Raw genomic sequence first — 23,600 nt, 5'->3', positions numbered from 1 at the left:
CCTGTTTTCTCTTAACCTTGTTTCAGAGAACCTTGTTTTCTCTGAACTCTGCAAAAGATTTTCTGCATATTCCTGAAAAAAGGAGAACTCTGCTCCGGTGCTTTTAACTAGACTTATAAAGGCTTTGGCATAGGATTCCTGTATTGGTTGATGCAAAATCTGCTGGTAACAGTCAGCTAAATTCGCTTAAAAAGTACACTTCTTTGGGTCTTCTTGCTAGTGCAGGTAGAGAAGCACCATGGCCTTCCTGGTTTCTTAGGTGGTAAACAGGCAAAGAAAGTAAAGCACCAAGTGGCGCCATTGCTGCAATGAAATCAAATTATTATTAGCAAGTGGATGAAAGGAAAAGAATACACAGCCTGGAAGAGCTTTCAACTTGAATCCCCTTGCAATTGTGTAACACTACTTGTCCTTTTCACATTGCATCATCGTTGAAACATTTGGATTTTAATACAAAAATCATTGTGGGTAGATTTTGCCTCAAAAAGTGCTTTCATACTGTTTTAATTTTGTCAGGTTTTTCAGACGTTTTGCAATAGAGAATGTCAATGTCCATTGTGACAAAGGCAGTTGGTGGCAAGAAAGGGAGGAGAATCTATAACAGCTCTCTTCTGCAATCTGCATTGCCCTCTCTGTTCTCATCAGGTTTTAGCCACACTGCTTCAATATCTCTTTCCATCTTCCGTATTTAAGTGATCGGCACTCAGCAGCTCTGTGAGATATCTCTTCTGGGATCTGCAGTTTCAAGCATCTCCCATAGGAGAGATCCAGTGGGAATCCGTAGGTTCTAGCACTATGGGCACAGTTTTGGATGCTCTCGCTTGGAAATTCTTGGAAAAGCTGGGTCAACTTATTGAGGATGAGGTTATCATGACATTAAGTGTGAAAAGGGGTATTGAGAGCCTGAAGAAAAATCTGGAATTCTTCAACGCTGTTCATGAGGATGCTGAGGCTCTGGCCATGGAGGATCCAGGGATAGATTCATGGTGGAAGAACATGAGAGATGTTATGTTTGATGTCGATGACATCGTAGATCTTTTCATGGTTCATTCACAGAAGCTCTTGCTGCCACCAAGGCCGGTATGTTGCAATCAGCCCTTGTTCTCTAGCTTTGCAAAGTTTTCATTTGATCACATGATTGCCAAAAGAATTGATAATATAAATGAAAAGTTTGAAGAAATTAAAATGAACAAAGAGATGTTTGGCTTGGAGAGAACCAACGGGCAACAAATCCAGATAACAATTGTTGACAGAAGTCAGACATCTCCTGTAGATGAACTTGAGGTGGTTGGAGAAGATATCAGAAGGGCTATTGATGACATCGTCAAAATGATTGTTAGTAGTAACTACAATGAAAGCAGGTCAACTGTTTTTGGGATCCAGGGGATGGGAGGCATCGGTAAGACAACATTAGCTCAAAAGATATACAATGAACAGAGGATAAGGGAGAAATTCCAAGTTCATATATGGTTGTGCATTTCTCAGAATTACACAGAGACCAGTTTGTTAAAACAGGCAATCAGAATGGCTGGAGGAATTTGTGATCAGCTGGAGACTAAGACTGAGCTTCTACCGCTTCTAGTGGACACTATTAGAGGGAAGAGTGTTTTTCTTGTGCTGGATGATGTTTGGAAATCTGATGTATGGATTGATCTTCTTCGTTTGCCTTTCTTGAGAGGTTTGAATTCTCATATCCTTGTGACCTCAAGAAACCTGGATGTTTTGGTTGAAATGCATGCAACTTATACCCACAAGGTAAACAAAATGAATGATTGCGATGGCCTAGAACTGCTGATGAAGATGTCATTAGGGCCATACGAGCAAAGCAGAGAATTCAGTGGTGTTGGATATCAAATTGTCAAAAAGTGTGATGGCCTTCCTCTTGCCATCAAAGTTGTTGCAGGTGTTCTATCTACTAAAAGAACAAGGGCAGAATGGGAGAGTATCCGAGATAGCAAGTGGTCCATTCATGGACTTCCCAGAGAACTAGGAGGCCCTCTGTACTTAAGCTACAGCAACTTACCCCCTGAACTTAAACAATGCTTTCTCTGGTGTGCTTTGTTGCCGTCAAATTTTGTGATACGTCGTGATGCTGTCGCTTACTGGTGGGTTGCTGAAGGTTTCGTGACGGAAGTGCATGGGTACTCAATACATGAGGTTGCTGAAGAGTACTACCATGAGCTAATCAGAAGGAATCTTCTGCAGCCACGACCAGAGTTTGTAGACAAAGGCGAGTCAACAATGCATGATCTATTGAGGTCACTTGGTCAATTTTTGACAAAGGATCACTCCATATTCATGAACATGGAATATAGCAAAGCCTTACCAAATCTACGCCACTTATGTATCAGCAATGATGTAGAAGAAATACCTGCTATAGAAAAGCAAAAGTGCTTGAGGAGCCTCCTAGTTTTTGATAACAAAAACTTCATGAAAATTAATAAGGACATTTTCAGAGAACTCAAGCATATCCGTGTCTTAGTTCTCAGTGGAACAAGCATCCAAATCATACCAGAGTCAGTGGGAAACTTCTTGTTACTGAGGCTTCTAGATCTAAGCTATACAAAAATTCAGAAACTCCCAGAATCCATAGGAAAACTTACCAGCCTTGAATACCTTTCTTTGCATGGTTGCATACATTTGGATAGCCTGCCAGATAGTTTAATGAGACTGTCGAACATAAGTTTCCTAGAGCTAGAACAGACTGCAATCGACCATGTTCCAAAAGGAGTTGCAAAGTTGCAGCAACTCTACAACCTTAGAGGAGTTTTTGACAGTGGAACTGGATTCAGACTAGATGAACTCCAATGTCTCTCCAATATCCAACGTCTCCGGATTGTGAAGCTAGAAAAAGCAGCACCAGGGGGTTCATTTGTACTCAAGAACTGTCTTCATCTTCGAGAATTGTGGCTCGGTTGCACAATCGGAGGTCATGATAAAACTTATTATCAGACCAACGAGATTGAGAGAATTCAGCAAGTCTACGAACTGCTAATTCCATCGCCAAGCTTACTGTATATATTTCTTGTCGGGTTCCCTGGTGTAAGGTTCCCAGATTGGTTGTGCTCAGAACCAGAGCGTAAGATGCCAAATTTGGGTCATATGCACCTCAACGACTGCACTTCATGTTCAGTGCTTCCACCAGCAGGCCAGATGCCAGAACTGCTAGTTTTTAAGATTAAAGGCGCAGATGCAATAGTGAATATGGGTGCAGAGCTGCTAGGGAAAGGCGTCAATAGCGCAAAGCATATAACTATTTTTCCAAAACTCGAATTGCTTCTCATCACTAACATGAGCAATTTGGAAAGTTGGTCTCTCAACACATGGAATTTGTGTGGCAAATCTGAACAGCTTGTTCTGATGCCTTGCCTTAAGCGTTTGTTTCTTAACGACTGCCCAAAACTAAGGGCTCTCCCTGAAGACTTGCATAGGATTGCTAACTTAAGAAGAATCCATATCGAAGGTGCTCACACGCTGCAAGAAGTTGACAACCTTCCTTCAGTGTTATGGCTCAAGGTCAAGAACAACAGGTGTTTGAGGAGAATTTCCAATCTCTGTAATCTAAAGGACTTGCTTGCGCAGGACTGTCCAGCGCTGTATCAGGCAGAGAATCTAATCTCACTAAAGAGACTCTACATGGTCGATTGCCACAACGCGAAGCAATTCAGGATGAGCCTCCTGGAAGACCAACAACTTGCCGTCCATGTTGTTACAGTTGGTGCAGATGGCAGGGATATCTTTCCAGATGAATCTCTCTATAATTAGGCAGGTGAGCAATTTACTCTACAAATTATTAGAGGAAGTTCTACTACATTTATTTGTTAGTCTCGATCTTTTCCTTTGATTCTGTTTGTACTATGGTTTGGTTTATCTTTTGTTTTTGTAATTCTGGCTATTGCACCGAGACATCATAATTTAAACTATTTACAATCAAAATATCCTTCATTTAATCATTTTGTCACTCTTCTTGCAGTACTAGAGTGGAGCGCACTTAAGGAAATGGTGATACTAGTGCACCTGAAATGTTACAGGAAAACAATTCAATTTCTGTGGTAAGTGGTAGCCAATGGTATTCAAAATGCAGTCCAGTGGTAAATGCAGCTTGGTGCAGTCCTAACAGAAGGAAGCAACATCGTTTACCGAGATTATAGCTTGAATTCATCAGCTTAATATAAATGCAAAAATTTGGAAACTTGGTCAGCACTGTCGAAAACTAGATATCCCTTCAGGTGAAGTTGCCTGACTCAAGGTTAAGACTAACATCAATTTGCCACTGCTGGAGGTAAGAACGGTGGGTGTAAATGCTGCCTCGATTGCAGCATAGTGTGATGCTATCTCCAAGACTGATTCAGGCTGAGCAGCCTCTGAGAGCTTGTGCAGATTTCAAATCCAACGAGTTTTTGAACATGTTCTTGTCCGTTGGGCTCCTCCATGTAAATATCTTGAACAGCATGACCAATAGACGTTCCCAGTACTCAATACAAATACTTTTCAGGACTTCAGATCGATCAACATGTTAAACTTGGAATATGCAAGAACTGGGTGTGATAAACAACGATCGAAGTACATCTGTTTCAGTTATGTGGGGTGACATAACCAATAATCCTCTTACCCCGATTGTGCCATTTAAATTCTGTTTTTTTCTTTTAGTGGCTTAAATAGTGGGTTTTGCTTGTACTTAAATTGAACTCTTGAGACAAGGGTGATGAACCCTTGGAAGTGCCTCATATTCAGCCATACAAACTTCCTGTGGCCTCAATTTCAATTTCATATATTCAGTGCAGTAAGAAAGAGAAGGCACAGGTATGGCAGTAAAATATAATATAACTAGATGAAACCCCGCGCGTTGCTGCGGGAGTTTGGTATGATAATAAGAAATATAAATAATGTGTAAGATAGCTAGATGATAGAAACTTGCATAAGTTGATGTGGTTTATAATAATTTAAATAGTATACAGAATGATGACCCAAATTTAAAAGTAATATGATGTGGCTTTATGAAAGAAAAAAATGAGGAAGATAATTCCAACCATAAATTAATCATTTGAGCGTTAGAAACAATTGAGGTGATATAGCTTAATGAAAGAAGAAAGAAATAACATTAACTATGTGAGAATGAATTGTATTGGTATATAGATATTATACAAAATGATGGAGAGATATATTGAAATATTTTGAGAATTATGTGAAATGATGATTTAACATGCTTGGATTTTTTTAAGCTCTAAAATTTTAATTAACTATATAAGCATATAGGATATTATAAAAAGTGAAGGAGAGGTATATTGAAATATTATGTGGATTATGTGGGATAATAATTTAATTAACATGCTTGCATTTTAAAGCTCTAAAACTTAATAAATTAGCATGCCTACATGAGATTTGAGATGTAGTAAATGTTAGTGATGATATAGCATCTTTGCATGTTGAGCTTTAAGATGTAGTGGGCTTTAACTTTATAGAAAGATAGGATTCAAATACAACAATAGGAGTCAAGGGGGAAAAAAGTAAAGGAAGAGAAGGGGGTAATTATATTAGAGTTCACTTTTTGAGAGGATGTTAGAGTGGATTAAATTCATATGCAAAAATTGGATCAAAATTCGATTATCTGCTTTCTTTTGCTGGTATGAACCAAGGAGGCAAATCTAATGTTATTAGGATTGAGGGAAACCAAACTCTTCGTATCGGTATAATCAACCGAAGTAGATATAATTAAGGCCTAGTGGATTGAATGTAGTTGTCGCTTATACGCTTAACCTCATTTGAAGGTTCTTTCAGAACACATACACACAAATATATATGTATGAAAATGCAATTACATTTTTTTTCGCTGGACCAGTGCGAAAGCCGGTCGAAGTTTATTTAAGTAGGGGAGAAAGTTCAAACTTTACAAGATTTACAGCTACAACAACAGCTTCAGCTGCACATGCCCTGGGAATGACTACACGCCCAGGGCGAACCCGATTAAAATAGAGAAAATGCAATTTCAGTTGATATCTAGAATGACATTTCATTTCTTCTACCTTATGATGGTCAAGGAAAGGCATACATTTGTCAACGTCTTTCTAAAAATGGAGCAGATGCAACCTTTTTTCTCTTCTTTGAAGTATAATGAATAATGTGTATATTTTGTGTACACGCGTAATATTATTTTCATTCATCTAAGGTAATCTTTTTTTTCTTATGGCAGTAGGCAGAAGGTGATCAGAAGATGATTTGCCATATGTTCAATACATTGAAAGAAATTCACATATCATTTCTTATAAATCCAGGTAATTTTTTTTTGCCAATTTTAAATAATAGTAATTACAGAAAAAATAAATAAGAGTAAAATTTTCAAAACCCTAAGTTTGGAGCATTCCTCACTCAAAATCCCAGGTTTTGTAATTTGTTTCAAAGAACACCCGATATTGTTGCAAAACGTTTCATAAAACCCAAATACACTTATATTATCCAATTGGTAATATTAATTATGATATTGATAATTATGATGATTTTTTACTTGAAGATATTTATATAATAATTTTTTTTTGCAGCATTCCTAGATGAAAGTATAGAGTTGAAAGTAACAAATCCTTTACTTTGATTTTCATCCAATTTTGTTGGTGATGAAACTTGGGCTCTTGTGAAGGATATGCTAATGATGGTAAGAACTTATTGTGTTTAATGCTTATTTTTGTTTGGTTCAGCCTTCAGCGCGGATATAAATGCCATATGTGACATTATTAAACAGATGTTTTCTCCACTACAAGAACATGAGTCAACAACTTCAGATCTATACGTGTTCACAGAGAATGGGGATTCTGTGTACTTCAGGATTTTCAAGGTGTCCAATCAGCTTATTTATTAAGAAGTTGTCGGTTATTTTCAATATATTTGATATTTCTTGTATAATCTTGTCCTGCGATTTTTTTTCTGTTACCCAGATCAATAGTATCCCTGCAGGTGACAGTGAAAATGTGGTTCTTAATGAGATATAAACTTCTCGTCCATGCCTGATTAGGGGTGTAAGTGGCTAGCCCACAAAACCCACTTATAGGCTAAAATAAGCCACGAACCTGCTTATTTTGACCTATAAGTGGGTTCACGGTTGACCCACTGTAAACAGTGAAATTTGGCAAGCCCCGAAGTCATCATCGGCCTAGAGTCAGTATCGGTTTCAGAGTCCTATAATCGGCCGATGGAAACTATCAAGTCGCCAATAGTCGGAATCTTGCTATATTCGATTAAGAAAATTAATATATTCAATTAAGCTTATCCAGAAAAGACCGAGTTTAAGGATGATGCATCATGGCAAGTTATCTATTAATTAGAAAGAGTCTGTTAGTTTCCTTTTATCTTTAGAAAAATGTGTTTAGTGTCCGATAAGGACATTATGTTTTCCTTTTATCTTTAGGAATGTTTTTTTCTTGTCCAACAAGGACTAGTATCTACCCATGGGTATAAATATGTACACCCAGAGACATTGTAAACTATCTCTCGATCAATACAATTACTTTCGGCGCATCGCCACCCTCTTTACCAAGGTTTTTACTTATCATCCGACGGGGTAAGTACTACGTTCTGCTAGCTCTGGCAATTGTATTGGCTACATTGGCGTGGTTCAAGGCTGCATAGCTTTGACCTCTTGGATTGCTCTGGTTCGGTTGATATGTTTGCCTACCTATTTATCATATATCTTAGTTAATCTAATTTAGCATCTTAATTTGATCATATCGGCTGAGATTCGTTTTAGGTTTTATACTGGTATCGGCTAAAGTATCTTGCTAGATTAGATTAACTAAGATATCCACCACCCTGAAAATTAGTCAAAGGCTTGATTGTTTAGACTTTATGTTTCTTTGCATACTTTGCGATGCATCATCCCTAGTCGTGCTTAGAATCCTAAACGCTAACCTGTCTTTGATTATAATAAGGGTTTCATCGAGGATTCAGCCAATGAGTTATCTAGACGTTGTATCGGCTTACAAAGATTGCATACAAGTTGTTTTTAGCAGATTGTAACAAAGATTTCACTGTTTATCTAATCATTTGGATTTAATTAATGACATCATACCACTAGCCGATGTATGCTTTAACCATCGGGTCACTTATTCTATCATATCATTGTTAGCCGATTGGTTTTTATTGGATTATATTGTTGTTTTATTACATTATCATCAGCCAATTATCTTTATATCATTATTTACTCAAGTATCAGACTCTACATTGGACATATAGTCGATTGCTCAAAACTCTATCGACATCGGTTGCTATCGGCATCGGCTAGTATCGCTCGATCGACTCGTCAGCCGATCAGCTCTTTGGTGATCAACATATTTATATATCTAGTTAGTTGCAGGATCAAACTGACTGGCATGCCCGCATCTCTACAAGCTTTGGACCTGCACTAGAGCTAAACAGATCTCCTAGGGCCGTTATGTTCGTCGACTTAGTTCGCGCCAATACAATTCTGGCACCATTAGCAAAGCGCGGATTTTTCGTTAACACCCACTTACACCCCTATGCCTGATCTTTATTATTTTATCAATGCATCGCTAAACATAAAGCACTCAAGGTACATTCCTAAACTTGATCAAACATATGAACTGCTTTTAGGTTGGCCAAAATTTTTGCCTCAAGCTTTTAGATGTCCACAATGCTTTTATTGGCTCAGATCCCGATCAAGCTCTTGATGGTCTTCAAAGTCACATAACTGTTAATTTCTTATGCATCATATGAATGAATGATTGTTCCTGTACTTAAAAATTGATATGGTGCGTAGCATGGCTGTTGGAGGCATGTCACGAGGGCCTTCAACCGAGCCTGCCGAAACAAGTCTACAATCGCTAGGACGAAGCACGACAGCAAAACGCCAAATGTCACAAAGACAGAGGCTCTGGGCAAATCGTCGAGCGAAGCCGAAGACCTTCGCCCCCAAGCCGAGGGATTCAAGGCCCGAGGGGGCCAACCAACCAATGGAGGCCCACTTGGCGGCCCAAGAAGAGGCCCAAGGATAAATTGTCTATAATTATCCTCATAAATGTCCCTATTGTAAGGGTAATCATGTAAATTCCCATGTACTTAGTAACCCTAGGGCACATGAGCCTGCACTAAGCCTATAAATAGGCCCAAGGGGCATGTACTGGGGGATCCCAAGAAATTTTCAATATTGATACATAGTTTTTTACTTTTCCACAAAGAGTGAATCATGTCTTTCAACATAAGAAGTTCTCATTCAATAACAATGGCGTAGTGGATTGGCGTGTCAACATATTGTTGTAAAAACTAGAAGATACACTATGTTGTAGTAGTAATTCCTAGATCACTTGCATTGTAGAAAGAAGCATAAGTTTAAAATAGAGAAAATCTAGAATGCATATTTTTTAAAATATAAGTTGAATTTTATATTATCATATTTGTAGAAATTGTTCCTAAAATGATTTTTTATAAATATATAGATATTTTACACATACAACATAGATAATGTGTTTCAGGTAGTTAATGGACATTCTCAAGTTCTTCTGCTATCCTTTTAGCTTTCCTATACAAACTGCGAAGTAGCACTTAAGCAATAGCAATATGAGCAAGTAATTTTATTACAACAATAAATCTAATAGTACTTATATTACCAAAAGTAAAAGTTTAGTAACTTTGTTTAGAGTGTAAGCACTGTGAGGTCAATAAATTACTTTTGCATGAGATACTCACAAATTGAACATGTGATAGTTTAGTAAGTTGGTTAAAATTGTTTCCTTTAATAAATTTTAATAATGAAACACCATATTATCTGGCTACTACTGTAATGCAAAATTAAACAATACCAATAAAAATTCTAGAGTCCACAAGAGTTTGGACAAAGAACCAAAGGATAACATTATAAGATTCTAGAGTCCACAAGAGTTTGGTCATCATCTTCACACATGGCATATCCTGCAGAGCAACAACTCCAACAGCAAGCTTTGATAGAAGATGCAGCAGTTTAGTGCATACCTCATGCTTGCCAGTTAGCTTACAAGCTAATCAAGAACAAAGAGAGAACCTTCATTAGACCTTCGGAACATAAATGAGGAAACAGGCTAGTGTAGCAGCATCCTGCAATAGCAAGCAAAATACTTACGGTTCCGGTGTTTCAGTTACTATTTCCAATTAAACTTCTTTGAAAGTTGAAACAGTACAGTACTAAGGTAAAGCAAAACTTACTTCAGATGTCAAAGTTATCAGCTAAAATAGAACGGTGATGGCCAAGTTGTCATACTATATACTAACCAATTCACAACTCTTCTTTTAGAAAGTGTCCTTAGATGAAACCTACTCGTACTTATAAACTACATGGGCCAATAAGCACTTGAACAGTATCAAACTCCAAACATCCATGCTCCAGAAATTAAATTCCTGTGGCATACAAAGGAGTTTGCAAGACAATGCAAATAGCAACATACTCACAGGATGTAATTGCACAAAATTATACATAGATTAATTCCAACAAGCTCAGGGCAACCAATTAACCAAACATAACATAGGACTACAGACTATAGTTTCCCAAAAGCATGCCCAGGCAATTCCACACATGCTCCAGAGAATAAAACTCCAACGAGTGACAGAGGAATTTACAACAGTTGAACAGAATGCAAGTAGCAACCATGTAAATAGTTCCACAAAAATTAGATCTAGTTATCACTCGTTGACCAGCAGACACAAGGCGGTCAAACATCACATACCCAGGAATCACATTCACATGGTTTAAAATCAGAGCTACTGTTCCAGATCACTGACATCTGACTACCAAACTAACGATCTAACATCCATTTTCCAATCATCGATAGCACTAAAACTAACACATAGATAGATGCAGGGGTGAAGCCTAAGCGGAGGTGAATTTGGTGACGGCCTTGGTGCCCTCGGAGACGGCGTGCTTGGCGAGCTCGCCGGGGAGGACGAGGCGGACGGAGGTCTGGATCTCGCGGGAGGTGATGGTGGGCTTCTTGTTGTAGCGGGCGAGCTTGGCGGACTCCCCGGCGAGCTTCTCGAAGATGTCGTTGATGAAGGAGTTCATGATGGACATGGCCTTGGAGGAGATGCCGATATCGGGGTGGACCTGCTTGAGCACCTTGAAGATGTAGATCTTGTAGGTCTCGACGCTCTTCTTCGCCTTCTTCCGCCCCGCCTTCCTCCCCTCGCCGCTGCCCTTCTCGGCCTTGCCGGCGGGGAGACGCTTCTCCGCCTTGGGCTTCTTCCCCGCGGGGGCCTTCTCGGCCTTCTCCGCCGCGGGCTCCTCCTCCGCGGGCTTCTTCGCGGCCGGCTTCTTCTCTGCCTTGGGCGCCATGGATGCCGCTGCTGTCTTCTTCCCGGGGAGAGGAGAGGAGAGGAAAGGGAAGCGGTGGGATTCGCGAGATTGCGGCGTGGGGAAAGGAGACGGGGGAAGATGGTTTTGTAGAGGAGGGGACGTGCGCCCTGATTGGTGGAAGGCACGCGGCGCGGATCGATGACGTGGAGGGATGTACGACGTTGGATGCCGGAAAAAATCGACGGGTGGGATGCCGAAAAAATGTGCGCGGGAACGGAGTGGGGAGGAGCGGGTTTCCCGCCGCGCGGTGGTGGAGGAGTTTTTAGAGTTTGGGCTTTCCTTCGGCGTAGAGCTTAGGTTACGGGCTTACGGCCCAATTCAGGTCGCAGTCTTCGCGACAGGGCCCAATTCAGAAAGTAAAACAAAATCGATTGGCCTGGACGCGCCTGTTGAACTTGGAGGGGCATTTCATCGAACGCCATTCGCGCATCGCTCTCCCCGAGCGCCCCATTCGTTACGTTACGTTACGTGCGAGATGAATCAGAGAATTTGCTCTTTGTTTATACTGGAGTTATGCGATGTGATCCTGATCCAGGCTCAGTTCGACCTAGGCCCTGCTTATCTTTGCTTGTGGGTCGTTGTCGCCGTCTTTGGTTTCGCTAGGAGAAGCATCTCTCTTTCTTGCGTAGGTAATCAACCATCATATTTTTTTTCTTTTCTGACTTGATTATGTGCAACGCGACTGATGCGAATGGGATGAGTTCCTTTCGATGTTTTCTCTAAGCTCTGAAACTTGGACTTTGCAACAAATGGTTGGGGCGCAGATGAGCTGTTTGACGAAATGCCCAGTAGATTCCTGCGTGCGGTTGCATGCCCAGCACCGGCCAGCACCTGTTTGACTCTATTTTTTCCTTCGGTCTGCTGTCTGCACTCTGGTGATCTAATGTATCATTTTCTCTGAACCTTGTTTTACCCAACCTTAATGCCAATATAAATATATTTTTTTTGTTGCATATTCCTGAAAAAAAGAGAACTCTGCTCCAGTGCTTCCAGGCTTCTTAGGTGGTAAACAGGAAAAGAAAGTAAAGCACCAAGTGGCTCCTTTGCTGCAATAAAATCAAATTATTATTGTCAAGGGGATGAAAGGAAAAGAATACACAGCCTGGAAGAGCTTTCAACTTGAATCGCCTTGCAATTTTGTAACACTACTTGCCCTTTTTCACATTGCATCATCGTTGAAACATTTAGATTTGAATACAAAAATCTTTATGGGCAGATTCTGCCTCAAAAAGTACTTTCATACTATTTTAATTTTTTTTTCAGGTTTTTCAGACGTTTTGCAATAGAGAATGTCAATGTCTGTTGGGACAAAGGCAGTTGGTGGCAAGAAAGGGAGGAGAATCTATAACAGCTCTCCTCTGCAATCTGCATTGCCCTCTCCGTTCTCATCAGGCTTTAGCCACACTGCTTCAATATCTCTTTCCATCTTCCGTATTTAAGTGATCTGCAGCTCTGTGAGATATCTGTTCTGGGATCTGCAGTTTCAAGCATCTCCCATTGGAGAGATCCAGCGGGAATCCCGGTTCTAGCACTATGGGCACAGTTTTGGATGCTCTCGCTTGGAAATTCTTGGAAAAGCTGGGTCAGCTTATTGAGGATGAGGTTATCATGACATTAAGTGTGAAAAGGGGTATTGAGAGCCTGAAGAAAAATCTGGAATTCTTCAACGCTGTTCGTGAGGATGCTGAGGCTCTGGCCATGGAGGATCCAGGGATAGATTCATGGTGGAAGAACATGAGAAATGTTATGTTTGATGTCGATGACATCGTGGATCTTTTCATGGTTCATTCACAGAAGTTTTTGCTGCCACCAAGGCCGGTATGTTGCAATCAGCCCTTGTTCTCTAGCTTTGCAAAGTTTTCATTTGATCACAGGATTGCCAAAAGAATCGATAATATAAATGAAAAGTTTGAAGAAATTAAAATGAACAAAGAGATGTTTGGCTTCGAGAGAACCAACCGGCAACAAGTCCAGATAACAATTGTTGACAGAAGTCAGACATCTCCTGTAGATGAACTTGAGGTTGTTGGAGAAGATATCAGAAGGGCTGTTGATGACATGGTCAAAATGATTGTTAGTAACTACAATGACAACAGGTCAACTGTTTTTGGGATCCAGGGGATGGGAGGCATCGGTAAGACAACATTAGCTCAAAAGATATACAATGAACAGAGGATAAGGGAGAAATTCCAAGTTCATATATGGTTGTGTATTTCTCAGAATTACACAGAGACCAGTTTGTTAAAACAGGCAATAAGAATGGCTGGAGGAATTTGTGATCAGCTGGAGACTAAGACTGAGCTTCTACCGCTTCTAGTGGACACTATTAGAGGGAAGAGTGTTTTTCTTGTGCTGGATGATGTTTGGAAATCTGATGTATGGATTGATCTTCTTCGATCGCCTTCCGAGAGAGGCTTGAATTCTCGTATCCTTGTGACCTCAAGAAACCTGGATGTTTTGGTCGAAATGCATGCAACTTATACCCACAGGGTAAACAAAATGAATGATTACGATGGCCTAGAACTGCTGATGAAGATGTCATTAGGGCCATACGAGCAAAGAAGAGAATTCAGTGGTGTTGGGTATCAAATTGTCAAAAAGTGTGATGGCCTTCCTCTTGCCATCAAAGTTGTTGCAGGTGTCCTATCTAGTAAGAAAACAAAGGCAGAATGGGAGAGCATCCGAGATAGCAAATGGTCTATTCATGGACTTCCCAAAGAACTAGGAGGTCCTCTGTACTTAAGCTACAGCAACTTACCTCCTGAACTTAAGCAATTCTTTCTCTGGTGTGCTTTGTTACCATCAAATTTTGGGATCCATCGTGATGCTGTCGCTTACTGGTGGGTCGCTGAAGGCTTTGTGACGAAAATGCATGGGTACTCAATACATGAAGCCGCAGAAGAATACTACCATGAGCTAATTAGAATGAATCTTCTGCAGCCAAAACCAGAGTTTGTTGACAAATGGATGTCAACGATGCATGATCTTTTGAGGTCACTTGGACAATTTTTGACAAAGGATCATTCCTTATTCATGAATATGGAAAATAGCAAAACCTTACTGAATCTACGTCACTTAGTAATAAGCAATGATGTAAAAGAAATACCTGCTATAGAAGAGCTGAAGTGCTTGAGGAGCCTCCTAATTTTTAATAACAAGAACTTTAAGACAATTAATAAGGACATTTTCAGAGAGCTCAAGCATATTCGTGTCTTAGTTCTCAGTGGAACAAGCATCCAAGTCATACCAGAGTCGGTGGGAAACTTGTTGCTACTGAGGTTGCTAGATCTAAGCTATACAAAAATCAAAAAACTCCCTGAATCCATAGGAAATCTTACCAGCCTTGAATACCTTTCTTTGCACTGTTGCAGACATTTGGATAGCCTGCCAGCTAGTTTGATGAGACTGTCCAACATAAGTTTCCTTGAGCTAGAACAAACTGGAATCGACCATGTTCCAAAAGGGATCGCGAAGTTTCAGAAACTCTACAACCTTAAAGGAGTTTTCGAGAGTGCATCTGGATTCAGGCTAGATGAACTGCAATGTCTCCCCAACATCCAACGTCTCCGGATTGTAAAGCTAGAAAAAGCAACGCCAGGGGGTGCATTTGTACTCAGGAACAGTCTTCGTCTTCGAGAACTGTGGTTTCGCTGCACAATGGGAGCTAATACTCATGATATTACCCACTACCAGATGAACGAGATTGAGAGAATTCAACAAGTCTATGAGATGCTAAGTCCATCATCAAGCCTAATTTATTTATTTTTTGAGGGGTTTCCTGGTGTAAGGTTCCCAGATTGGTTGTGCTCAGAACCAGAGTATAAGATGCCAAATTTGGGACATATGTACCTCAACGAGTGCATTTCATGCTCTGAGCTTCCACCAGCAGGTCAGATGCCAGAACTACTAATTCTTCAGATCAGATGTGCAGATGCAGTAGTGAATATTGGTTCAGAGCTCCTAGGAAAAGGCGTCAGCAGTGCCACGCATATAACTATTTTCCCAAAGCTCAAATTGCTTCACATCATTGATATGAGCAATTTGGAAAGTTGGTCTCTTAACACAGGGAATTTGCGTGGTAGATCTGAACAGCTCGTTCTGATGCCTTGCCTTAAGCGTCTGTTTCTTAATGGCTGCCCAAAACTAAGGGCTCTCCCTGAAGACTTGCATAGGATTGCTAACTTAAGAAGAATCCACATTGAAGGTGCTCACACGCTGCATGAAATTGACAACCTTCCTTCAGTGTTATGGCTCAAGGTCAAGAATAACAGGTGTTTGAGGAGAATTTCCAATCTCTGTATTCTGCAGGACTTGTTTGCACAGGACTGTCCAGCGCTGGATCAGGCAGAGAATCTAATCTCACTAAAGAGACTCCACATGGTTGATTGCCAGAATGCAAAGCAATTCAGAATGTGCCTCCTAGAAGACCAACAACTTGCAGTCGATGTTGTTACAGTTGGTGCAGATGGCAGGGATATCTTTCCAGATGAAACTCTCTATAATTAGGCAGGTGAGAAAAACTACATTTGTTAGTCTCAATGGTTTCCTTTCCGGGATCTGTTTGTACTATGGTTTGTTATCCGTGGTACATGTTTTGAAACTCTGGCTATAGTGATGATTTTTCACTACTCCCAATCAAAATATCCTTCATATTGTTGCTCTTCTTGCAGTGGTAGAGTCAAGAGTGGCGCGCGCCAAGGAAACGGTGGTACTAGTGTACCTGAAATGTTACAGGAAACAATTGAATTTCTGTGGTAACAAGTGGTACTCAAAGTGCAGTCCAGTGGTAAATGCAGCTTGGTGCAGACCTAACAGCAGGAAGCAACACCGTTTACCGAAATTATAGCTTGAATTCATCAGCTTGATCTAAATGCAAAAATTGAGAACTTGGTCAGCACTGCCGAAAACTAGATATCCCTTCAAGTGAAGTTGCCTTACTCAAGGTTAAGACTAACATCAATTTGCCACTGCTGGAGCTGAGAACGGTGGGTGCAAGTGCTGCCTCAATTGCAGCCATAGTGTGATGCTATCTCCAAGATTGTTTCAGGCTGAGCAGTCTCTGAGAACTTGTGCAGATTTCAAATCCAACGAGTCTCTGAACATGCCCTTGTCCAGTAGGCTCCTCCGTGTAAATATCTTGAGCTGTGGATGCCCAAACTATAAGCAGCTAGCATGACCAATAGACATTCCCAGTACTCAATACAAATATTTTGCACATATATTCGATTAGTCTTGAAAGTGATCCGATGCAATATGTGAAATTAGTTTTGAAAGTGAGCTGTCCCCATGCAATATAAGGCTTCATTGATTTAAATACCGATTAACATCGTTTGATAAAAAGGGAAGAAACCAGTTCACAACCCCCAAATCCACGATGGGCCAAGGCGCACAACTCCCACGTCACGGCAGGTCCCCCGATGCGCGCCACGTGTACGGCGGATGGCCTCCCTCCCTCTGTATAAGTAGCAACCCTCTCGGCCTCTCGGCCCCCCTTCCTGTGTGTGGTTCAGGTGCCCAAGGTGATATTCAGATTTTCTGAGTGCTCGTGTGTTGTGCGATCAGTGCCCACTGCCCAGTTCGATCGATCCGTGTTGATCTTTGAAAGAAAGATGTCGTGCTGCGGAGGAAACTGCGGCTGCGGATCCGGCTGCCAGTGCGGCAGCGGCTGCGGAGGGTAAGATCCGATCACCATCTTCTGAATTTCTGTTCTTGATCTGCCATGTATATCAACTGTCTAGTCTTGGTGTTGGTTAGATGAAAATTCGTTGGATCTCGGAAGGGATATTGTTCGTTTGCTAGGGTTTTTTGTGTGCTGTGATCTGTAGAGGATTTCTGTTTGTCCATGTTGTTGATCTTGGTATGTATTCATGACATGCATGTTGTATGTGTCATATGTGTGCCTCTCCTTGGATTTGTTTTGGATAATAGAACATGTTATGGACTCAATAGTCTGTGAACAAATCTTTTTTTAGATGGTGGCCAAATCTGATGATGATCTTTCTTGAGAGGAAAAAGTTCATGATAGAAAAATCTTTTTTTAGATGATGGCCATGCATGACATGGTCTTTGTTGAGAGAAAAAAAAGATTCATGATAGGAGATTTTGATTTAGCTCCCTTCCACCGTTATAAAACGAGGAGCATGCATGCAGATGACTGATGAGGATCTGATTTCATTTTTTATCCCATCTTCTTATAACAGACAAGAAATAGGCTCTGAATTTCTGATTGATTATTTTTTGTCGGGACGGCCAAAGTAGGCTGGCCAATTTCATTAAGATTGGGGGAAACAAAGTTTTAATTACAACAATTTCATTAAGATTGGGGGAAACAAAGTTTTAATTACAACGACATGAAGGATGTCGCGCCGGTCTCAAGCAAACTCAAGCCCGGAAAGAAAAGGAAAAAATGGGGCAAATCGGGATTACTCGCTAGCCTGGGAAAAAATCCCTGCTACCCTCCAAATTGCGATTTCCTCGTTGATGTCATTCGCTAGCCGGTCAACCAACTTGGCGATGTGTTGAAAGATCCTTGTATTTCGCTCTTTCCAGATAAGCCAACAAATTAGCATGAACAGACTATCGAAATCCGTCCTGTATGTGTTCTGAAAACGCCGTCTTGTCGCGATCCACCAATCTGCAAGCGGCCTGACATCTTCCGCAGTGATTGCAATGTTAATGTTGCACCAACGTCTCAGCTTGCGCCAAAGCCGCCGTATAATCACAGGACACAAGCAAATGATGGCAGTCTTCGTTCTCGCGTTGGCATAGGGAGCAAATGGCGTCATGCGGCCAGTTTCTCTTCGCCAGGTTGTCCGCCGTGAGACAGCGGCCCTTCAGTGCAATCCACATGAAGAAGCGAACACGCGACGACACCCTGGAGTGCCACAGCGTGTCCCCGTAGGAACAGTCCTCTGTCGCTATGAAAAATAGATCATACGCCGAGGCCACTGAGAAATTACCATCAGCAGTCAACTTCCATTTGATCGTGTCAGCCATCTGCTGCAGTGACACGTCGCGAACTTCATCCCAAAGTTGGAAGAATTCACCCAGAGCTTCATTGGACAGGGCACCTTGTAATCGGCGAATCCATCTGTTAGCAATCAGGGCATCAGCTACTGTCAGCTTGGCACGGCTCACATGGGAAAACAACACCGGCCACCTCCAGGCGAAGCAACCTTTCCCTGTCCAATTGTCTGTCCAAAACTGTGTGTCCACCCCATCACCAATGATGTGCTCAGCGACGGATCGAAAGATCTCTTCCACATCGCTTCCAGGACGGAAAGCTGCTAAGGTCCAGGGTCTATCCTTCTGCTCCAAGGATTTCGCAAGCCATTTCAACCGGAGAGCTTGACCGAACAAATTAAGATCTTTGACACCAAGTCCCCCTTTCTCGATGGGTGATCAAACCTTTCGCCACGAGACTAGGCAATGCCCGCCGCTGATCTCTTCCTGTCCTTTTCCAAAGAAACCCGCGGCACTTCCGCTCGATGTCCTTAATCGCCCATCGCGGTAGCTGCAGGACTGTCATGTAATGCACCGGCAACGCCATTAGGACCGACTTGATCAAGCACAGTCGCCCATCAATAGACAGCATTTTCGGCTTCCAACCGGCTACCTTCTTTGCCAGCCTATCAAGGATCGGCTGGATCTCGGCCTTCGTCGGTTTCCTAGTGGAGAGAGGGAGTCCGAGATAAGTGATTGGGAACTTTTCCACTCGGCAGGAGAGAATGGATTCAACTTGCACATACTGCTGCTCGTCACATTGGATTGGAGTGATTGCGCTTTTGGAGAAATTGGTTTTGAGACCTGTGGCAGCCCCGAACAACTCCAGGATACCCTTGATGACTCGAGCTTCTTCAGCTGTAGGGCGGAAAAACAGAACCGCATCGTCGGTATAAACTGAAATTGGTGGCAAATTCTGTCGTACGTTGAGGGGCGAGAGCAGTCTTGCCATCCTTGCCTGGGAAACTGATTGATTATTTGTACATGCAGATGCAAGATGTACCCGGGGATGGCTGAGGAGGTGACCACCACCCAGACTGTCATCATGGGTGTTGCACCTTCCAAGGGGTATGTGCACTAATCCTTTCCTTCTTCATATCCTGTACTTGTTGTTCATGGGCAAAATCCATGTGTTATATTACTGAATTTGTTGAATAGTATAAGGAGAGGGAAATATTGTGATTATTGACACCGTTGTATTGAGTCTCAGGGATCACTATATATAGAAGTACATGGTGTAGAGATAAGAAAGAATTACGGATATGGAAGAAGTCCACGTAAATCAATCTTATCCTACTCTAACTACCATATATATACTTTAATAGAACAGAATTGAGTACCTCCATCTTTCTAGCTACCAACCTCTTTTGTCAATTATCATATGTTTCCTGCCTTTTTTCCCCTTCTGAATCACAGAGAACAAAAGTACAAAACATTTTGTTGAGAGGCTCACTGCCTTCCATTTTACGTGTACGTATGACAAAATTGCAGCGCTAGCTACAGCCAATGAAAAACGACTAAAAACTTCATGCACGTTATGACAAAAACTCTCTCCTTTATCTGAAGAAAACGATTATGCCTTTTACTCTGAAAACTGCGTAGCAACAATCCAAGATCGTTTCATGTTTCGCTGAGTTCTACTCCCTTCGTTTCTAAATGTTTGACACCATTAATTTTTTAACACATGTTAGATTATTTGTCTTATTTAAAAAATTTTGTGGAATATGTAAAACTATATGAATACATTAAAGTATATTTAATAATAAATCAAATGATAGGAAAATAATTAATAATTTCTTAATTTTTTTAATAAGACGAATGGTCAAATATATTTAGAAAAGTTAACGGCGTCAAATATTTAGAAACGGAGGGAGTAATTAATTACTGATCTATGGTTGGTTAATTCTCTGATGGATGCAGTCATGCCGAAGGGTTGGAGGCCGGCGCCGCCGCCGGAGCAGGAGCAGAGAACGGGTGCAAGTGCGGCGACAACTGCACCTGCAACCCCTGCAACTGCGGCAAGTTGAAGCAAGCAACCTCCTGATCAGGAAACCAAGGAGATGGAAGGACCTAGTACTGCTAATCTAGTAGTATGATCCAGTTACGAGTGATGAGTTGTTGTCACTGTAACTTTGTGTTTCCTCTGTGAGTTTGTGATCTAAGACCTGAGACTGAAGAAATGCATCCTAGTTAATAAGTGCTAAGAATAAAGATGTTTTGAGACATCTATGGCGTCTGTACGATGATAGTCCTTCCTCTCCAGTCTTGTGGTGTGTACGTAATTAAGAATGCAATGCTGTGTGTCATGTATGCTTTCTATCTAGTGAAACTGAACTAGTGAGTTGGTATACTAATTTTGCTTTTTTGCTTGAATGTTGCTTTAATGTGACTTGTGTCACTGGATGTTTATCTTGCTTGCTTGGATGTTGCTGGCTACACGAACTTCATCTGAAGTTCATGCTGGTAAAGAATCTAGCTTTGAGCCTGCTTGGACTAATACACTACAAAATGGGCTGAGCCCATGGATTTGTGTACCACATGTCTACAACTCTACATCGTGTTTAACCTCAGTGGGCTGGATAATTCCTTCATGTTTCTCGAAGGAAGAAGTACATCGAAGGTCCCTCGTCTTATACCTGATATTTGCTATCCTCATCTTATAGGCGGTTTTAGTTTTGGTTTTATTCAACGTGACAGCTGGCTGCGGGGGAGCATCTGGGCGCAGGCGGCGGGGGGAGAAGCTGCGCGCGGGCGAGCAGGCCCCTCTACCCCACCGTCGCCACGCTGCTCACGCTCTCCGACGCCGTCTGCCACCACGGAGACCCGGGAAATCGCGCAGCTCCTTCCCGTCCTTGCCAACTCCGACGGATGAAGGACGACGGCGTCGAGCCTGATCTCGTCACCTACCGCCACCATCTGACCATCACCGCCTCGTTGCTGGCGTCCTGTCCCTTGCGGACTCCGTCTCCATCTTCATCACCTATTGCCACCATCTTCTTGTTGCCGCCTTCCGCGCCGCTCTAACGGGAAGAGCCCCGCAGCCACGGCGGTGGTTGGTCGCGGCGGCTGCGCCTGTCACCCCCGCCCAAATTATTCAGGGGATCGCCATAATTCTCGTCACCAGCAAGGGATGTGCGTCGCCGGGGCTATGCCTATAAACAACTACAGGGACCAGCTCTACAGCTATGGCGATTCAAAGAGTTCGTGTAAGCTTTTCTGCAGCAAAGAATGCCAAATGCAAATACTACTTTGATTGTGCATGCAGGACACGGATGTCTGCTGATCTATGAACATACACATCCACATGAACAAAACGAGCTCGGCCACGAGTGCTTCGCCGACATCGCCAGAGGATTCATCCTGCTCATCGGCTTTGCGTGGCCATGTCCACCCTGGCGACGGAGAAGCTCTACCGCATGCTCGGCATGTACGAGGTGCTCACCGACATCAAGTCGGACCTCGAATCCCTCTTCACAGGATACGCGCGCAACTTCTTCTCCTTCGAGGTCACCAGCATCGTGGCCCAGCTGGGCAACACCATCCGCCATTTATCGATGCAGTTTTGGATAAGAATAAGGGAAGGGGAGGGGAGGAGGCAGCGTCGGGAGGAGGGCTTCGTCGGGACGCTGCTCCGGTGCTCCCGTGTCACCGCCGTCGTCGCGTCGCCACGCCATCAGAGGCTGTTGCTAGTGCTCCTCACCCCGCCGCCCGAGCCTAGCTGCTCCCCTGCCGGCCGCCGCCCGTGGCCAGCTGCTCCCCCGCCGCCGCCCGTGGAGAGGGAAGGAGAGAGGTGGAGAGGGGAGGGAAAGAAGAGGCTGATGGGTAGGATCCGTGTGGGTCCCATGCTGAGTCAGATGTCGCGTTGGGTAAAACCAGAGTCAAAACCCCCGAGGACTCAAAGTGATTCGGTTTTATAAGATGAGGGATGGCAAATACGGAGTATCTGGTTTTGTGGTTGGAGGATGATTTTGTAATCCGATGACAAAATGAGGGGCATTTGATGTACTTTTTCCATCCTCGAAATACAATCCAAATCGACTTGTTTGGCATTCGAGGAAGGGGATTGGGAGTTTACACGAGGGAATTGATGGTGAGATTAAGAGGGGAATTTGATTTTTAATCCCAATATCTTGTTTGGTAGAGGTAATGGAAATTGATAGGGAGTTTAGTTGGAGATTAAGTCATTAATGAAAACGGATGGCTGAGATTTGTTTAGGCAAAGTAAAGGAGGAATCCCTCCCAATTACCACCTCCTACCCAGGTATTGAAAAGGAGAGAGTTTCTTCGTCAATTCTCTATCTCCATTCCACTAAAATTTTTATGTCTCCCAACCAAACAAAATAGTTAATAGCCTATCCCTCTGAACTTCTAATTCCTCCTAAAAACTTCCTCCAACCAAACAGGCCGAATGTTCCTCGAAATGCAATCCATATGTTCAGAGCTTGGAAAAAGTTCACTTCTTGTCCCTCAATTATGGATCGAATTTCCTTTACATCACTTAGCTGTAAATCACCACTCTTACGGAACTAAATTTTCTGACCTCCACGTCGCCCTCTCTCGCGAGCGGCACGGAGGGCGAACCCTAGCCCTCGCCACCCCCTCCCTTTCTCTCCCACCCCTCGCCGCCGCCGGAGCGCGCCGCCGGAGTTCCGTGCGGCCAGCCGTGAGGGCGGTGGCGAGGCCTTTCCTCCGGCGATGACGCGACGGCTCTGCGCGAGGACGACGACGCGGCGTGCGATGGGCGGGCGACGGCGACGGCGACGGCGCAGAGCGAAGCTTCGGATCCGGCACCCCCGTGGCTGGATCCGGCGCCCTACCGCCGGAGACGAGCGTCACTGCCGTTCACGGCGGTGTGACGGGGCGCGGAGGAGGCGGAGCGGCGGCGCTTGTGCTGGCGGCCAGCAAGGTAGAGGCCGAAGTGGGTGCGACGGTGCTGGCCCTCCCGCGGCCTGTCTGGAAAGGGGCGGCGGGGAGCGCTGGACCCGGTGGCGGCTGGCGGCGCAGGCTGCAGCGGCAGCAGGCAGGCACGACCTCGTCGGCGCCACACCTCCCCCCCACCCCCCACTCGTCGGTGCGCGCGGCGCGGATAGCAACCTCTTCTCCTTCCCCTCCCCCTAGTATCCTCGTTTGTGTGCCCTCTCCCCCCTAGTTCCAAACATCGCTGGTGATCTTGCCCTTCAACTTCTTCTCAATCTGGCGTGCTTGTTTGGAAATTGTGCTCCTGTAGCCGCTTGGATTACAGTGGTTCTATGCCCTCCTCCAAAGTTGTCGT

The 23,600-nt window shown here is 43.1% G+C and overlaps 4 protein-coding genes across 7 annotated transcripts; 3 read left to right on the top strand and 1 right to left on the bottom strand.

Annotated features, from left to right (window-relative positions):
• Positions 1–257: 257 nt before the first annotated feature.
• On the top strand, positions 258–4,783 carry LOC4324511 (putative disease resistance protein RGA1). 2 transcript variants are annotated; one of them, XM_015789493.3, is made up of 4 exons: positions 258–396; positions 517–645; positions 742–3,769; positions 3,974–4,783. In XM_015789493.3, the coding sequence occupies exon 3, from the start codon at positions 796–798 to the stop codon at positions 3,763–3,765; it is 2,970 nt and encodes a 989-aa protein (XP_015644979.1). In that variant the 5' UTR covers positions 258–396; positions 517–645; positions 742–795; the 3' UTR covers positions 3,766–3,769; positions 3,974–4,783. The 2 variants fall into 2 exon arrangements, with proteins under 2 accessions (XP_015644979.1, XP_066165776.1); XM_066309679.1 differs by lacking the exon at positions 258–396 and having other exon boundaries at positions 510–645.
• A 5,651-nt stretch (positions 4,784–10,434) lies between these two features.
• Positions 10,435–11,383, bottom strand: LOC4324510 (histone H2B.3). Its single transcript, NM_001428132.1, has one exon. The coding sequence runs from the start codon at positions 11,303–11,305 to the stop codon at positions 10,844–10,846; it is 462 nt and encodes a 153-aa protein (NP_001415061.1). The 5' UTR covers positions 11,306–11,383; the 3' UTR covers positions 10,435–10,843.
• Positions 11,384–11,717: 334 nt separating this feature from the next.
• Positions 11,718–16,545, top strand: LOC9270751 (putative disease resistance protein RGA1). Of its 3 annotated transcripts, XM_015789463.3 has the most exons (4): positions 11,718–11,955; positions 12,051–12,211; positions 12,311–15,836; positions 15,997–16,545. In XM_015789463.3, exon 3 carries the CDS (start codon positions 12,860–12,862, stop codon positions 15,830–15,832), a length of 2,973 nt encoding a protein of 990 aa, XP_015644949.1. In that variant the 5' UTR covers positions 11,718–11,955; positions 12,051–12,211; positions 12,311–12,859; the 3' UTR covers positions 15,833–15,836; positions 15,997–16,545. The 3 variants fall into 3 exon arrangements, with proteins under 3 accessions (XP_015644949.1, XP_015644965.1, XP_025878576.1); XM_015789479.3 differs by having other exon boundaries at positions 12,091–15,836; XM_026022791.2 differs by having other exon boundaries at positions 11,718–12,465; positions 12,590–15,836.
• A 278-nt stretch (positions 16,546–16,823) lies between these two features.
• Positions 16,824–20,712, top strand: LOC112936087 (metallothionein-like protein 2A). Its single transcript, XM_015789619.3, has 3 exons — positions 16,824–17,000; positions 19,319–19,396; positions 20,249–20,712. The coding sequence occupies exons 1-3, from the start codon at positions 16,936–16,938 to the stop codon at positions 20,370–20,372; spliced, it is 267 nt and encodes an 88-aa protein (XP_015645105.1). The 5' UTR covers positions 16,824–16,935; the 3' UTR covers positions 20,373–20,712.
• Positions 20,713–23,600: the final 2,888 nt, after the last annotated feature.

Source organism: Oryza sativa, chromosome 1, assembly GCF_034140825.1.
Source record: "Oryza sativa Japonica Group chromosome 1, ASM3414082v1".
Taxonomy (NCBI): Eukaryota; Viridiplantae; Streptophyta; class Magnoliopsida; order Poales; family Poaceae; genus Oryza; species Oryza sativa.
Note: the sequence above shows the minus strand (reverse complement) of the source record. Positions and strands in the feature narration are given on the sequence as shown.